This window comes from Apium graveolens, chromosome 7 (assembly GCF_009905375.1).
Source record: "Apium graveolens cultivar Ventura chromosome 7, ASM990537v1, whole genome shotgun sequence".
In the NCBI taxonomy this organism is placed as follows: Eukaryota; Viridiplantae; Streptophyta; class Magnoliopsida; order Apiales; family Apiaceae; genus Apium; species Apium graveolens.
The window spans coordinates 214,885,991-214,904,454 of NC_133653.1; the positions used below are offsets into that span (position 1 = coordinate 214,885,991).

At 36.1% G+C, this 18,464-nt stretch overlaps 1 protein-coding gene across 1 annotated transcript; it reads right to left on the reverse strand.

Annotated features, from left to right (window-relative positions):
• Positions 1-15,671: 15,671 nt before the first annotated feature.
• LOC141671554 (SKP1-like protein 20) lies at positions 15,672-17,769 on the reverse strand. Its single transcript, XM_074477830.1, has 2 exons — positions 17,344-17,769; positions 15,672-16,045 (listed from the first exon to the last, which is right to left on the reverse strand). The coding sequence occupies exons 1-2, from the start codon at positions 17,644-17,646 to the stop codon at positions 15,872-15,874; spliced, it is 477 nt and encodes a 158-aa protein (XP_074333931.1). The 5' UTR covers positions 17,647-17,769; the 3' UTR covers positions 15,672-15,871.
• Positions 17,770-18,464: the final 695 nt, after the last annotated feature.

The window sequence follows — 18,464 nt, forward strand, 5'->3', positions numbered from 1 at the left end:
TCACCAGATACACATGGGTGTATTTCTTGCACACAAAAGATGAAATCAAAGATTCTGTGAAGATCATAAGAAGTGATAATGGCATTGAGTTCAAGAATTTGATCATAGAAGAGTTCTGCAAAGACCATGGAATCAAGCAGGAATTTTCTGCTCCTGGAACTCCACAGCAAAATGGAGTTGTTGAAAGAAAGAATAGAACTCTTATTGATGCTGCACGGACTATGCTTGATGAAGCAAAGCTACCAACCTATTTTTGGGCTGAAGCTGTGCAGACTGCTTGTTTTACTCAGAATGCAACACTCATTAACAAGCATGGAAAGACACCATATGAGATGGTGAAGAAAAAGAAGCCAAATCTGAAGTATTTTCATGTATTTGGATGCAAATGTTTTGTTCTTAAGATTCATACTGAACAGCTATCCAAATTTGATTTAAAAGCTGATGAAGAAATTTTTGTTGGATATCCACTTTCCATAAAAGCCTTCAGAGTCTACAATTTAAGAACAAGGGTTGTCATGGAATCTATCAATGTCTCCTTTGATGATAAGAAGATTACTGGACTTGAAGATTTCAATGATCATGATCAGCTGAGATTTGAAAATGAAGACTTAAATTCTAATACTGAAAATCCTGACAATCTAAATCCTGATACTGCAAACTCTGATGGATTAAACTCTGATGTTATTGAAACTGTGGTGACTACGTCAAAAGAAGATGCATCTGTGCAGGGAGAGCATACTGAAGATACAACCACATCTCTAGAAGCATCAGAACGTAAAACTGGCTCTTCAAGTTCTGATTCATCAAGTTCTGATAAGCCAAGTTCTGATAATTCTGAAAACTCAATTTCGGAAGGATCCAACTCAGAGAGCATAGTTTCATGGGGAGCATCAGAAAATGTTGATGAAGATAGCATGGATCATGGGGGAGCATCCAGTTTTAGAGAAAACTTTTCATCTGCAAGGAAGTGGACTAAATCACATACACCTGACTTAATTATTGGAAATCCTGATGCAGGTGTCAGAACTAGAACAACTACTTCAAGTTAATGTCTCTATAATTCTTTTCTTTCTCAAACTGAACCAAATAAAGTGGAAGAAGCTCTTCAAGATGCTGATTGGGTGCAAGCAATGCAGGAAGAGTTAAATGAATTTGAAAGAAACAAATTCTGGACCCTAGTGCCAAGACCAAAGAACAGATCTATTGTTGGTACAAAGTGGGTGTTCAGAAACAAAACTGATAGTGATGGCATAATTACAAGGAATAAAGCAAGGCTGGTTGCAAAAGGATATTCTCAACAGGAGGGAATTGATTATGATGAAACATTTGCACCAGTTGCTAGATTGGAAGCCATAAGGATATTTTTGGCTTATGCTGCTCACAAAAAGTTTACAGTCTTTCAAATGGATGTGAAAAGTGCTTTTCTCAATGGAGAATTGGAAGAGGAAGTATATGTTGAACAACCTCCAGGCTTTGTAGATTCCAAATTTCCAAATCATGTCTACACGCTTGATAAAGCACTTTATGGCCTTAAGCAAGCTCCAAGAGCATGGTATGAGACTTTAGCTCAGTTTCTTCTGGAAAGTGGATTTAACAGAGGAACTATTGACAAAACACTGTTCTACCTCAACCATGGAAAGGACTTACTTTTGGTGCAGATATATGTTGATGATATCATTTTTGGTTCTACAAATGATAGACTTTGCAAGAAGTTTGCCAAACTGATGCAGTCAAGATATCAAATGAGTATGAAGGGGGAACTTAGCTATTTTATGGGCCTTCAAGTCAAGCAGAATGAAGAAGGCACTTTTATTTGTCAAACCAAGAACACCAGAAATTTGCTGAAGAAATTTGGAATGCAAGATTGTTCAAGTGCATCCACTCCCATGGCCACTGTAACAAAATTGGATAAGGATACTGGTAAATCAGTAGATATTACTGATTACAGAGGTATGATTGGCTCTCTAATCTATCTAACTGCTAGTAGACCTGATAACAGGTATGCTACCTGTCTTTGTGCAAGATTTCAAGCAGATCTAAGAGAACCTCACTTAACAGCTGTGAAAAGAATTTTCAAGTATCTTAAGGGAACAACTGATCTGGGATTGTGGTATCCCAGAGAATCAGACTTTAAACTAATAGGTTACTCAGATGCAGATTTTGCAGGTTGCAAAATTGACAGGAAAAGCACAAGTGGAAGCTACCAATTTCTTGGAGGCATATTGGTTTCTTGGTTTAGCAAGAAAAAAAAAGTCAATTTCCACATCAACTGCAGAAGCAAAGTACATTATTGCAGGAAGCTGTTGTGCACAGATTCTTTGGATGAAGAATTAATTACTGGATTATGGGTTAACATATTTTTAAATCCCTATTTACTGTGATAATCAAAGTGCTATTGCTATGACAGGTAATCCAGTTCATCACTCAATGACAAAGCACATCAGCATTAGGTACCACTTCATAAGGGAACATGTGGATGAAGGTACAGTGGAATTGCACTTTGTTCCCACAGATCAACAACTAGCAGATATCTTCACAAAACCACTGGGTGAAGCTACTTTTACAAGATTGGTAAATGAACTTGGCATGGTTTCAGGTTCTTTCTCTAAATCTGCCTAGTTTTTGTTCTGATGCATCAGATTTTATGATCAGTATTTACAGATATTACTATCTTTGTGTATTATGTGCGTAATTGAAAATTGCTTAAGTATTGATTGTTGTCTGATGTGAATTTCTAAACTCTGATAGTGATATGAATGTTTCTGTGATTATTCAATCCAATGAGGATAACTATGCTAGATGCTGACCTAGTAGTCTTTAATATACTCACAAGTCCCATGTTTAAAGTAATTGTGTATGTGGAAATCGGTTGACACAAGCAAATTCTAATATTGAGCTTAGTTAAGTTTACTTTGTCTATCTTATTACTAAGTCAAAAACTAGAATAATGCTTCTTATCTGTTAAGTTCTGATATTATTAAATCTGGTGAATGTACTAAGTGCTGATAAGCCTCACTTATCAAAAGAAAAGAAAAAGAAATAAAAATCAGGTACTCCTTTGAGATCTAGAGTAAAAACTGTGGAAGGGAAGACCCAAGTTCATTGCTGGTATTAAGTAATATGCATCAGAAAAGCAAAATAAATATTTTTCTTGGTGACTTTTCACACTCTATGATTACTGGAGAAATACTCTGATAATAGCATAAATTCTGATAAGCAGTCGTGACTCACTTACACTGAGAAGCCACTGTAAAATAGAATTTCAAAAGATGCATAAAATGAGCACAAAACTGTTGAGGTGGACTCATGCATGAACTCATTCTAAAGTAGACTTCAGAATCATGACAGATTTTGAGTAAAGTTCTTAGTTCTGCCTTTTTTCTAAGATATACTGAAGTGAATCAGACTTTAATCTTTATCTGATATTTAGCTTACTGCACATACATACACTCCATATGAATGATGAAAATTACTGTGGTGATAAATGTTGTTTTAGATGAACGTTTAAGTGTCAGTTGCATAAATTCTGAGGACAAGTAATGATGGAAGTTCTGATGATTATGTTCTGCATAAATGAAATCAGAATTTGTGTGAAGAATTACAGAAATGGGCATTCACTTTTCGAGTTAAGGAATCATATTCTGATGACTGTTAAGTTCTGATATAAGTCTAAATTCTGATATTAAACTCTGATTCTTTACTTGACTTATTTGTGATTAAAATCTGAAACAGTCTCATTTAAAATCAGAATATGTTTGGGTGAGATATTAACAGTCAACATAATTTGGGTTAATGGTACACGTTTATGCACAATAATTTTTACTTGTTTCGTGTGCGTATTAAATCATGTTTTAAACTTCCAATGGTTGTTATTATTCTCATCAGTCTAGGGAGACGAGGTAGAATTATTTCTACCTATAACCATTCAATTTTCCTTGCGTCTTTTGGCATTCTATTGGCTATATAAACCAACACCTCATTCCAGCCAACACATCTCTCATTTTCTCTCAAACTCTCAAACTCATTTCTTTTTTCACTCATCACAACCATGGTTCACTTTAACTTAGTTCTGAACTATGACACTTTCACTATCAATTTGAGGTGTCCTGAATGGCAGTAGAAATGGCATGTCACTGCCATTCCTGATGATGTCTGGGACTCAGTTCCCCAAGAGGTCCTTACAGACCTCTTGTTCTTCTACATAGACTACCATCACCATCTTGAGCGTCTGGAAGAGGAACGGAGAGAAGCTCTCCGACAGCAGGAGCGTATTATTCGTCTTGCTGTTCTTTTTGTTGAGAGTAGGAAGAAGAAATAATTTCTGCTATCTATTTCTCTTCACTGTCGGCTTTGTCTAGCTTCTTAGCTTAGGACTAAAGTTGTTGATGTTAGGACTTGAAGCTTAGGACAATCTTGTACTTTTAAGCTTGTAATTTAAATTTCATGAAATGTATTTGCTCAATATATTAATGAAATTTTATATTTATGCAAGATTTTGTCTCTGAGTCGTTTGATATTCTGATAACATTTTAAATCCTGATACTAACCATATTCTGATGACCTTTTTAGCTCTGATACAAATCAAGTTATGATTCTGACGTGACAGTATTTGTATACTTGATTTATTAATAGTCATTCTCTCATTGGTTATAATTTTATAGAATACAGGTAAGGTAGTAATAAAAAACAACAAAAAAATTAAGTGGGAACAGTTTTAAAATTTAAAATAAAACTGAACAACCTTGATTAATGGGATAACTTGGTAAGTGGAACGATTTTTTCCTTGAAAAACTGCATGTGATAAGTAATAATTACTGAATACCCGTGCCCATTAATTATCTTTTACTGTTGCATGTCTGACAGGTGTCTCAACGGTTATTTTTTCTACCGTGTATAAGTAAAAGAGAGAATAGATTGTAATATCTTTTATTTACTTTCATATTTTATCTCTCTATTTTTACTTTTATTCTCTCTCATCTACTGACAATTTTTCATACAGACATTTTCTCAAACACCTTACAGGCAATTTTCTTTCTCACGAATTCTCATGGCAGCCAAGGACATAATTTTTGATGGAGCTACGTTTGTTCCTAATAACTTCTCTGCTATTCTTAGCAAGTCAGAAGCACCCTCTGAACTTCACTTCATTCAGGACTTTCTTGCTAGTTCTGATATTGGGTATGCTCTGACTGAACCCGAAGCAGTCTTTGGTACTCAAGTACTGGAGTTCTGGAGAAGCGGTGTGTATGATGATGGTGGTGCTCAAGGGTCCCCAAGTATTATTTTTTCATCAGGGGAGGATGAGTATGTTGTGACATTGTCTACGGTTCGCCAAGCACCGTAGCTACCTGAGAACTGTGTTTATTCTACTGTTGACGAGCCAGTTCTTTAAAACATGATGGCCAGTCTGGGATATGAAAGGACATTGGAAAAGCTGGGCCAGTTGAAGATATCTTTCATAAGGATGGAATGGAGTTTCTTCTTTGATTGCATAACTAAAGCTTTTGCAAACAAATGTTCCAATTTTGATGCAATTCCTATATTCGGCCAACAAATCGGGTATGCTCTTATAAATCGAACTGATTTTGACTATGCAAGTGCTGTTTTAGGTTTTATTGGGGACATAATGCATGAAGATAGATCTACTGTTTATTTTGCTAGATTTTGTCAGCTTATTTATAGTTTATGTTGTGATAATAAGCCCCAAAATTATGGTGAATTAATTTCATCATTCAGAATAGCTAAAAGAGCTTTTACTGACTTATTATCTACTGATAATAAGAAGGTTGTGTTAAGACCCCTCTTAATTCCTTTATATGTCAAACAAGCCTTAATAACCTATAATCCTGTTAAGTACACTGCACTATATCCTGATGTTCAACCATCTGAACCTCATCCATCAGCACCTACCACCTCTACTTCTCCACCTCAAACTTCAGAACCTACAGTGCAGCCTTCATCTTCCAAACCTAAGAGGACTAAGAAAGTACCTCAGACACAACAGAAGAGAAGGAGATTCATTCTGCGAGATGAATCAGATGCTGAGGGACAGGTTCCTGTATCAGAACCTGTTGTTCAAGAAGCTGAGAAGGTCTCTTCTCAGAAGGATGTTGATATTGGGAGTTCTAGGCCTCTAAAAAGGCTTAGAAAGCGTAAGTCTGATGATACAGCTCCTAAAGTCACCTTAAAAGCTTAAAGATTCAAAACATTGGCAAAAAGGCCTGAAAATTCCGGTAAAGGAATGGAAGCAGCAGCTAAGGAAGGGGATCAGGAATCTCTGATCTCACAAGACCCTGTTGAAGCTCATAATTCTCCTAGTGTTGATTCAGACCCTCATGCCACTCATCACTCACCACTACATGAGCCAGAAACTACTCACATTCCTACACCTCCAGTATCTCCAGTAAATGCTGATACCCCGGGGACAAGTGATGAAATTGACATTCATAACTTTGAAGTGCCTCAGGTTTTGTATCTAGAAGCTCCACCAACTCAAGTCACTCCACCAACAACACCAATTCCTGATGCTGATTTTAATCCAGAATTGCCTACAACACCTTCTCTGCATCTAGATACTGAAGATCGGATTTTAGGTGAGCATCAAAATATGGATGTTGATCAGAACTTAGTTGGAGATCAGCCCTTAGAGGATGATGTTGAAGCCTCCATAGCTTCTCATACTATTCTTTTATCAGAAGATGCTGAAGCTGTTGACTCTGTAAGTTCTGATGCTGCAAATGTTGATGCTACTGGTAATGCTGCTACAAATTTAGATGCTGATGCAGCTGGTCCTTCTAGACATGCACCTCTACAAGCTCCTTCAAAAGCTGAGATAGTTAAAAAGTTTGTTACAGGGGAAGCAGCAGTACCTTGGAGTGAAACTCCTAGAGGACAGGAGTGGAACTCAGTTACCTTTGTTCCTACTGAAAAGATTCTTGCTGATCACTTGGCAAAAGCTGATGAGTTGTTAGTCAATGATGATTTTAAGACACAACTAAGAGTTACTGCACTTAGTACAAGGCACCTTCAAGGTCAACAGTCTGTAACCCAGACCAAGGTGGACAAGATTCAAGAAACCTTAATGCAGCAAGATACAGTTGTCAAGCTGGACAAGAAAAGGTTTTTCAAACCTTCCTTTGACAAAATTACCAACATTGAGAAAACCCAAGAGAAGCAACAGTCTCAGATTGATGAAATTTTAAAAAATCAAGCTTCTCAGCAATCTCAACTCAATGAGATCCAATCCTCAGTGGAATTACTTCTCTCTCTTCTTTTACCTGCTGATGCCAAAAAGGGGGAGAAAGTAATTAAGTCCAAATGCAAACATGATAAGACACTGAAGAAAAATAATAATGGTAATGACCCGGGAAACTCTGGAATGGGTGGAGGTCGTGGTCAAGGTGGAGGTCTTTCATCAAGTAGAGCTGGAACTACAAGTCATAGAACAAGTTCTGATACTGGGAGAAGAATAACTTCTGATACTGATAAAAGGATAAGTTCTGATGAATTTTTAGAACTTGATAAAGAAATTTCAAGACAGTTATTTCTGAAGGAAAATCCAGGAATGGACTTTGAGAGTCTAATGAAAGAAGAAGCTAGACTTAAGTTAGAAAAGGTCAACTCCAAATCTGAAGCTTCTGTTGTTAAAAAGAAACTTCCTACGGCTAAAGGCATTGTGATAAAAGAAAGGACAAATCCTATGGCAACCAAGGCCAAATCATAATTACAGATATATCCAAGGTCCAAGGGCAAAGAAAAAGTTGGTGAACCTGTAAAGGTTTATGTGCCTCCTATGGATGAAGAAATTTCTGATGAAGATGCTGATCTTACTCTGACTTCAAGGAAGATTTCTAAGACAACCTCTAACATGGCTCAAGTTGTTCAGAGTCAAGATATAGTTAGTTCTAATATAACAATGAAGCAAGCAACGTCTGACATAGCTCAAGTTGGCTTGATATCAGAAGATAAGTCAAAGGAAACCTCTGGCATTGCTCATGTTAAATCCTCAGAGTTACTCCTACCAGGATTCACTAAAGCCAAATAGACTCAACCTTTGAAGACTGCAGCAAGTTATTTTCAAGCAAGAGTGGTTGCTGGAAAGGAAGCAAGAGATAAAACTGGATTGGGTAGTGCTGATGAAAGAAGAGTGCAAAACACAACCAATGATCCAACTTCCTTAAGTGAACCATGTATTGAAGCAACTCCTGAAAGATTGAATCAACTAGAATCTGTACAGATGGTCTACCATACCTTCTTGAAAGAACACATCTTGTTATATTTCATGATAGATGGAAGGGTTTACCATATAAGGGAAAATGCTATACCACTGAAGTATTTTGAGGAACTAGAACATGTTTTATTCTTACTTCAAGTGAAGGACAGAATAACAGAAAGTGCTGTAAATTATTTGAAGACTCAAATTCAGAGACAGAATAAGCTCTATTCTGTAAAGTCTGACAGCACATACTGTCCCAAGTACAGAGATCACAAGGGTGATATTGTTGATATGAAGCCTAATACTGCAAAGATCAGAACATATCTTGGTATTAAAGGACTTGAATTCAATCTAGAGTCTGACAAAGCCTATGTCATAAGACTAGATCAGGAGTTGAGAAAAGCAAAAATTAATGATCTCAGATATGTTATCTTCCAAACTGGTGAAGATACTGCATAACTCAAAGATGCTAAAAGGAGGATGATTGATGAACTCAGATATGTTGAGAGATGTTTGTTAAAGAACTATCTCAGAACAACTCCTGACATCGAAGAGATCAGAAAGTGAAGCCAAGTCAAGATCTACAACTGCTCAAATTCTGATATGTATACAGACTGAAGTTATTATCAGAAGTTAAAGTTGGTAAAGCTTTAAGGACTGTAAGTTGTAGTTATCTAGTCAAATTCTCATGCATTTGTACTTAATGTTTTTGACATCATCAAATATCTGTTAAACTTGTATATTATGCTAATTTACAAGTTGGGGGAGATTGTTAGATATATTTAATAATGTCATGTCTAATATGATTTGTGTTTAGTTTTCAGATCTTACTTGAACAGGACAAATCAGTACTTAACTGAAATCAGCACTTATATTGAAGTCAGAACTTAAGTTATCAGTACTTAAGGTTCAGGAGATATTTATCAGGAGATAATATCAGGTGTTAAAGGAAACTTTCAGATAAGGAAGGCGGTTGATTGAAAGGAAAGAAGATCAAGACAAACGTAAGAAGAGATATGCATGAAGAAGGAATTCTGTGAAGAATGGAATACTTGGAAGAAAAGATAACTGATTGATATATTTTAGGAAGCAGAATTATATTCCATATCAATTAGCGATTATCTTGTAACTGTGTAATATATAAACACAGACATAGGGTTTACACTATAAGTGTTGTTATTATCGAGAATATTATTCATTGTAACCCTAGCAGCTCTCGTGATATTTGTTCATCACTGAGAGAGGACAGTTCTACATTGTAACAGAGTTTAATAAAGTTTATTTTCTGTTACTTGTGTTCTTTGAATTCGATTTGATTGTGCTATACACTGTATTCAACCCCCTTCTACAGTGTGTGTGACCTAACACACCCCCACACACGAAGATACTTAAGACTAGTCATCCTTCCTTTCCATAACTTCAAGGATGTCTTATCCATGTGTTTCAGAGAGAATCTATTCAAAATATGGCACGTCGTATTTAGAGCATCTCCCCACATGTATTTAGGCAACCCAGAGTTAATCAGCATACTATTAATCATATCTTTAAATGTTCTGTTCTTTCGCTCAGCAACCCCATTAGACTCAGGTGTGTATGGTGGAGTAACTTCATGAACTATACCATTGTTTGCACAAAATTCATTAAAAGCGTTACTCGTATACTCACCACCTTTATCAGATCTCAATCGTTTAAGTAACTTACTGGTTTGTTTTTCTACTTCAGTTATATATATAATGAATTTACTAAGTGCTTCATCCTTATGTCTAAGTAAATAAACATAACAATATATACTACTATCATCTATAAAAGTAATGAAGTATCTAAACTGGTCCTTGGTCAACACACCACCAAATTCACAAATATCAGTATGTACTAAATCTAACAAGTCTGAATCCCTAACAATGTTATGAAAAGGTTTCGTTATTTGTTTAGCAGACACACATACTTGACATTTAGAATTCTTTTCTATGGTATGTTTTAGAATCAACTCTAAGTTCATCATATTCTTAAGAGCACCAAGGTTTAAGTGACCAAGTCTAGCATGCCATATATCTAAGGATTCAACATAGTTAACAGAAGGAATAATATTATTATTCAAATTCTCCAAAACGGGTTCAGCATTAATAACAAATAAACCATTTGACAAGTAACCCTTGCCAAAAAATGTATGAATAAGAACTACTTTATTACACTTGAAAGAAATTTCAAAACCACTAGAAACTAAACATCTTCCACTTATTATATTTCTACGCATGTCGGGAACATGATGCACTCTAGTCAGAGATAGTACACGTCCTGAAGGGAACTTCCGATCCACGTTTCCTATTTCAAGTACATGAGCAGCACTAGCATTCCCCATCTTCACAGTCAAGCTATGACACAGTTGGTAAGATACAAATAAACTAATATCAGCACAAATATGCATATTAACTTCAGTATCTATCAACCATTCATATGACAGATAGGTAGAAAATATTACAGGGTTGTAGGATATATACCGGTCAACGTCAATTTCAGAAGCCGTAGCCTCACCAACGACCATGTTCATTACGGGACCACTTGCGATTCCAAGCACAACATTCGTTTGCGTTACCACATCGGTTTTCTTCGCTTTTTTCGTAGGGTAGTCCTTACTCCAGTGTCCAACCTGCCCACAAGACCAACATGGTTTGTTTGCCTTAGGTTTCTTGGCTTTATCCTTGTCACTCTTAGTTTTATTACTATTAACTTTCTTAGAAACAACCTTACTTTTCTGTCCTAGAGTTGCTACGTTTACCTTCAAGGTACCGTGCTCAGTTGGCATCACATGTCCCTGTTTGGACTTGTGTTGTTCTTGGACCGAGATGTCCAGCATAAGGTTGGTTCAGGTGATCTCTCATTTCTGTCTTTTCAAGGAGAGAGAGAACTCTTCCCAACACTGCGGGAGATTTTCAATCACGCTCATAACCTTGAACTTCTCAGGGAGGTCCATTCCAGACTCCTTCAAAGCATGCACTATCATCTCGAACTCATGCACTTGCTCAGTCATGGACTTATTGTCCACCAGCTTGAACTCAAGGAACCTTGGCACATAATACTTTTCCAGACCTTGTGAGTCAGTATTATGTGTTTGGTCCATCTTCTCCCATAAGAGTTTTGCGGAGTAGGCATCAGAAGAATATACATCAAACAAAGTATTTGTTAGAGCAGCCAAAACGGCCGCCCTAGCCACCCCATCCTTCTCAGCCCACTTCGCAAAAGTCTTAATCCCGACCTTTTCTTGATCTACAACTGGTTTCTCATACTCCACAACCGGCCACAAACCCTTTATAGTCAACCACAATTTCATCTTTTTCTGCCAGCGAGAAAAGCCGATGCCACCGTTGAATTTCTCCGGTAAACCAGTTAATTCAACAGCTTGTGGAAAGTTATAAGTGGTCCAATCAATGACCCCAACAGTTGCACCAGAACTACCACCATATACGGGAACCTCAGTTTCGCTAACCATTATTACGCTAAATAATATATAACTAATTATCTCTTCAAGAATGTTGGAAATAATACTAACTACAGCAACATAGAGGCAGTTATATAACATATTTAGCAAGTCAATGCCAAGATAACAATTAACGAAACAAACATGTAGGTAAACAGCATGAATATCAGTAACTGAAAGAACAAAGAAAGAAACGAAAGCGTACTAGTAACCATAGCTTTAACACAATGATAAACAAATAGAAAAGCAGTGGTAGCCAACAGGTACAATGCAATAAGAAACCAAAATAAAACCAGCTGAGTCGTCAGGCCTTGCTCGAAGCCCTGACTGCTCTTGAAGAGATAATTGCCCCCACCTGCTGCGTTGGGATGCTTGCAATGCCTCCTCCAGGATAAAACAGCTCCAGACTTGATGTTCACAGCAACAACAAATCCAACTTCGACTAACACCTCAGTCGCCGGAAAAATCAGCAACTCAGAACTTGTGTTTATGGAGAGAAAAGAGAGCAGAGAGGAGAAGAAGAGAATGTAGGTGTGGTATTTTTCATCAACAACTTAGGCCTCTATTTATAGTAGAGGCTAAGTGTAACTGACCACCCTGACATTAATAGACTTTAATAGACTTTAATATCAGAAATCAAAACTGCTCATATAATACATAAATCAAAACCGCTGATTTTTAATTTAAATAAAATGTAACAGCTTTTGTATTTAATCCACACATTAAATCAGTTTTAATGTTTTAATTTATGAATATATATTATCAGTTACATGTCCAGATTCATTGAATCTGACTTAGCCCACTTACAAATTGACCAAGCCCAACAGAGACAATAACTCAGCCCGACTGATAAATTAATTCTAATTAAAAAATTAAATCACAAATAAATAAAATCCTCACTTTATTTATTTTCAATGTGGGACAAATGACACATTCTCCATTTCAAGCTTTTACAAGCTACTAGTTTCAACTCTATTTCTCTATGGATTTCATTAAGAAAAATTCTTAAAACCATAATGAAAGTTTAAATTCACGTGTCATGGAACAACTTACAATCATTAGATTTTAGGATTATCATCAAGAATATAATAAAACTATGATCTAAAAATCTAATTTTTCTAACACTCCCCCTGCAAAAGATTTCTTCAGTTTACACATCTGATCATCGATGAAATGACAACAAAAGCCAGGCCAGGTGAACTTCATAAATGATTGAGAAATGGTTACTTCAACACGCCAATCCTGTTGAGTCAAGAGATTAATCCATCAAAGTTTTTCTACTAGCTACCCTGTATTTCCAATTTGGCTTCCACACCTCAATTGAAACTACAACGGCCATTTTTATTCTTAAAGATTAACCCAACAAATCTGTTCTTTTGTTCTTTTTATATCTTAGTGTTCTACACGAGTATTTCTATGGACAAAAGTACTTTGTAATTTTTCATAAACCTCAGTAAATTGAAATAAAGGCATAGGAAAATAGATGATTAGTTATAGCTACAACATCATAAATCTGATACAGGCATTTGACCTCCCATTCAGCCTAATATAAAACACCTACCTTTCGCCTGATGGTGACTGTTTTACAATATGGATCAAAATTTGGAGATTTTTTTTTCAGATTAATTAATTTGCAAAAACATCTAAGAAATATTAAGAATTGTCATGTCATGTAGGAAGTTGAATCAGCTAAATTAAAATAATGATATTTTTTTTTGAAATAAACGTACTTGCATAGATTAAAAACTTTCAGAATCAATAATACAAGTGATAAAATCAGGAGCAGTATAGCACCACTCCTGAAGACCTGACACAGAATATGTCGCTCTTGCTAACAAGTGAGCAACAGTATTTGCAGACCTAGGGACATAAACCACTAACACTTCTGTAAAGTGTTTAAGCAACTCCTTACAATCATCTACGATTGTATCAAAATACGACCATCCTCCATGCCCATTAATTGCATCAACCAGGTTCTTGGCATCAGACTCAAACACACACTTACTAACTCGCTATTGCTGTGTGCATGAGAGAGCTTCTTTCATACTTAAGGTCTCTGCTTCTCGAGGTTGCATAGCCCGTGTGACTGAACTACTACGAGCTCGAAGAAACTGCCCATCTTCATCTCGAATTACACATCCTAACCCCACAATAGCATCTCCTTGATTGCACGCCGCATCCACATTAACCTTTACCCATCTGTCATTTTGTTTCCGCCATGATTGTGATCGTAAGCTGTGCTGCACCTTTCTCTTACCATCATCCTCCTGTGCTCGTCTCCAATCTGTCAACATATTTAACGCCATAGCTTTAACCCCAAAAACAAATGTATTGATATGCTCCCACACCCATCTGTTTCTCCTATACCATAGACTCCAACAAAACAGCCCTACCAAAGCACATTGCTCCTGTGAAGCTTGCGTAAACACCCTTTGCAACATTCCCAGAATCGTATCACCTGGAAAAGTTGTAACTACCCCCTGTAACCCCATCATGCTCCATACACTCTGAGCAAAATTACACTGAAACATAACATGCAATGTATCCGCATCTTGCACACGACACCAAGGACAAGTAACCTCAACTCCTACTCGTTTTACTACCAACGCCATAGCTGTAGACAAACAATCTCTACACATACGCCATAAGAAATTTATAACCTTACCTGTCAATTTTAAACCCCACAATTTTTTCCAAAATGTTGCATTTGGACATTCAGCTTCTCCCCGTAACATTTGGTAACAACTTTTAACCGTGTAGTTCCCCTTATCCTCCCTTAGCCAGAACCACGAATCCTCACAACTCCTTGTAGGAATTTGTTGTATTAATCTTCCATCCTTGTCATTAAAAATATCCGCAATAATCTCTGTATCCCAATTCTTATAAGTGTCGTCTATCAAATTTCTTACTGTCACTTCTTTTAATTCTTCCACTACATCCGTTGTGACAAACCCGTTATTTCGACACGACAACCACGACACCTCCCAGACTTTTGTACTCAAACCATCCCCAATTCGCTTGCGACATCCCTGTTTAATAGCATTTTGGGCCTCCATTATACTACGCCACATGTATCTCGGATTAACTCCAATCTTCGCATCTAAAAAATCAGAATCAGGAAAGTATTTAGCCTTCATCATACTTGTCACTAAAGGATTCACATTATTTAGAAGCCTCCACCCCTGCTTAGCAAGCATCGCAATGCTAAAACTTTTCAAATTTTTAAACCCCAATCCTCCATCCTCCTTTATTGTGCACGTTTTTTCCCATGCCATCCACTTAATACCCCTCCCCGTACCTCCATTACCCCACCAAAAAGCATTCATCCTCCTCTCAATTTTCTCACAAACTTCCCCGGGAATTAACAGATTTATCCAGAAATTCGGGATCGACTGTGCTGTTGTCTTTAATAACGTTATCTTACCAGCTTTTAACAAAGTTTGATTTCCCCATACCTGAAGCTTATGCTCTACTCTGTCATGTAAGAAACCAAAACTAGCCGCCTTATTTCTACCCATAGTCATAGGCAAACCTAAGTATTTACCAAAACACCCAGCTCTGTACATACTTCCCTCCTGGTGATATAGCTTTTGCTGTTCCACACAAAATTAACCTCCACAGTTTCGATATAGAAAAAGAGAAAAGTGGTAGAACACCGCCCAGAGTGGACACATGTAGAGAGAAACTTCGGAGAAACCGAAACCCAATCAAAGTAAAGAAATGCAATATAAACAGAGAAAGACAATTTATTTCAGAAGTAAAGAGATGACAAAAACAGGATCAATGATCCTCTAGAACTGGGAAACATGTTCTTCCCTGTATTTTAAGGGAACCAAGAACTGAGAAACATGTTTTTCCCGCCAAACCTTGAAAACCATAAATATTACTCCTTCATTTCACAACTTGTTAGGAAAGCAGATGGAATATAAGATGCAAACCATGGTATCATTTCAAGATAACCCAAGCATAAACATGTTAACATTTCAAGAGAACCAAGCATATTTAAGAAATTGTCACAGCAAAAGGAACAAGCAATTGTCATAACAAAAGCACAATCATCTTAGGTAGCAAAAGAGGTTAACAACCAAATCCCATATACATTAATAGGCTAATGCAGATAGTTCAGCTAATAAAAGATATCTAAGCCAATATTGACATTCCAGCAGTCTTCTTAGGTAAGATCATTCAAAGGCCCAAGCATTCTCCCTACGCACCTCCTCCTCTTCCTCTGGAGTGAAGTCATTCTTGATGTTAAAAGTCTTCCTGATCTCCTCAGGTGTCTTCCCCTTGATCATGTCAGCAACAGTCTGGCAAGTCAAGTCCAAGAGGCTCTTGATGTTAAGATAGTTTGCAGCCTGAGATTTAAAAACAAAACCATTAGACATCTGAGATTCAAAAACAAAACCATTAGACATCAGAGACGCCAAACATCTATACTCTAAATACCCAAACAGAACTTGCATACAAACACTACATAGTCCATTTGTTTGTAACAAGGAAAATATAAGTAGTTAACAATGAAAAAGTTCAGGTAGGAACAAGGCCAAGCAACCAAGACAACTCTATTTTTTGACTAGTTACAAAATCATCTATTACACAGCACACCCTCATCAAAGTACACACATAGAGGTAGCTTCCGTCAAACCAAATTTTAACACACTAATATCCAATCAAATACTCGAACCATAAAAAACACAGAACATAAACTTAAACAGCTTTCGTCAAACCAAATTTTGACCCACTAATTACCAATCAAATATTCTAACCATCAATACACATTATAACATAAACCTAAGCAATAAAACCCTCAAATCCAACATATTCTACAATATAAACTCATCATCTCAAATGAAACCCCTTTTACACACACACCACCAAACCCCAAATATCATCACTTAACAGTTATTACCCATAACTTCTAAACATGTAATAAATAAAAAGATAGCACAAGAGATATAAAATCACAATATCCACAAGCAAAAACCTTAAAATCAAGAACCCTAAACTATATAATATTACAAGAACACAGATTACAAGTCCAGAAATTCACAGCAAAAAAAAACAAACCAGAACATATAAATCAAGAACCCTCAAAATGCTTATACAAGAACAAAAACAAGAAATCCGTAAAAGAACTCTCAACATATATAGATGGTGTATACAACACAAAAAAAACCCCGAAAATTCACAACAATAGATACAACCAAGAAAGCCCAAAATTCAAGGACCCTTATCATATCCATGTACAAGAACAAAAACAAGAAACCCCAAAAATCACAACTCAAGACACAGACATCAACCCCCAAAATCAAGAACCCTAACCATACATACACATGAACAATAAATAATCCCAATATATGCAAAATCACAACAAGAACAGAGACATCACAACCCAACAAAGATATACACACAAAAAAACACAATAATAGATACAAACAACAAGCCGTCTGATAATTAAACAAGAAACACAAAATAATCACAAAATATGCAAAATCACAGCAAGAATCACAAAATATAACAAACCCGCAAAAATATACATACAAAAACACACCAAGAAACACAATATATCAACAAAATACGCAAAATAAAAAACAAGAAACACAAAAAATAATCAGAAACCCACAAAAACAAGAGGGGGGCAAAAGGGTCATACCAGAATAAGATCAAAGAGAGTGGCCTGATCAACCTTTACAAACTCAGCATCAAAAGTCTTAAGCTCATCATCAACGGTCTTGTTAACCTCATCAGACTTAGGAGACTCCACATGCTTCTTACAGTACTCAATAACCTTAGCCAAGATCTTGCTGCTCACGTTGGGAAGAGGGATGGTTGTGTCGGCACAATCATCCTCAATCATGTGCTTGATTGTCTGAGATTCAACAGCAACCGCCTCCTCAACCTCGAAAGTCTCGTTGTCTGAACTCTTGAGCATGATCATCTTTGATTCAGAAGCCATGGGGGTTTGATTGATTTGGAAAGTAGAGATAGATACAACAGGATTGTGTGTATAGGGTGATTAGTGAAAACCCTAGGCTTTGTTTGAGATGAGTGATTGGGGGTGGGGGGGAATGAATGGACTTTTTTTATAAGAGGGGTGGGTATAATGGGTATGTTGAGATTTTTAGTTGGATTATGATACGCCTTTTTCCTTTTCTTTTTTATCTTTTTTTATAACTAGCTCATGTTTTAGAGCGTGAATTGATATTATTTTTATTGTAATTATCCATTATATATTTATGTTTTTTCATGATGAATCTATTAACTAAATATCTTTTTTTATAAAATTGAGATCGATATCATATTTAACGTATTTTTTCTCAAAATAAATTGAATATACGACAATGAAATCGAAATATACGATCAAAATATAATACAAATGAAAACATACATATCTCATGAAAATAATTACAACTCATAAGAATGAAATATTGCGGAGTTAATTAAAAAGTTACTATAGTTTTTTACATGCTACAATTAGTGATACAAAATATAATGAATATGTGGTAATCCTTACTTTTCATATTAGAAAATGTAATGATTGGATATGAAAGTCGACATATTAAAAATAATTTTGTATAATTGAAAATATAAATAGATTTTTCAATATACATAATTTTTTATGATAAATATATTAATATATAGGTCAGTAATCAATGGTTATTGAAATTGAAAAATGGACTAAATCGGTTGAATTGCCAATTTACACTTTATCAAAAATCAAGAATTTATCGAAATGTTAAATCGAAATAATATCGAACATATTTTTTATATTCT

Coding starts and splice junctions, on each gene's coding strand:
- LOC141671554 (XM_074477830.1), bottom strand. CDS start 17,646: ATGGCTTCTGAATCAAAGATGATCATGCTCAAGAGTTCAGACAACGAG. Junction 16,046..17,343: donor CTCTCTTTGATCTTATTCTG/GTATGACCCTTT, acceptor TTTAAATCTCAG/GCTGCAAACTATCTTAACAT.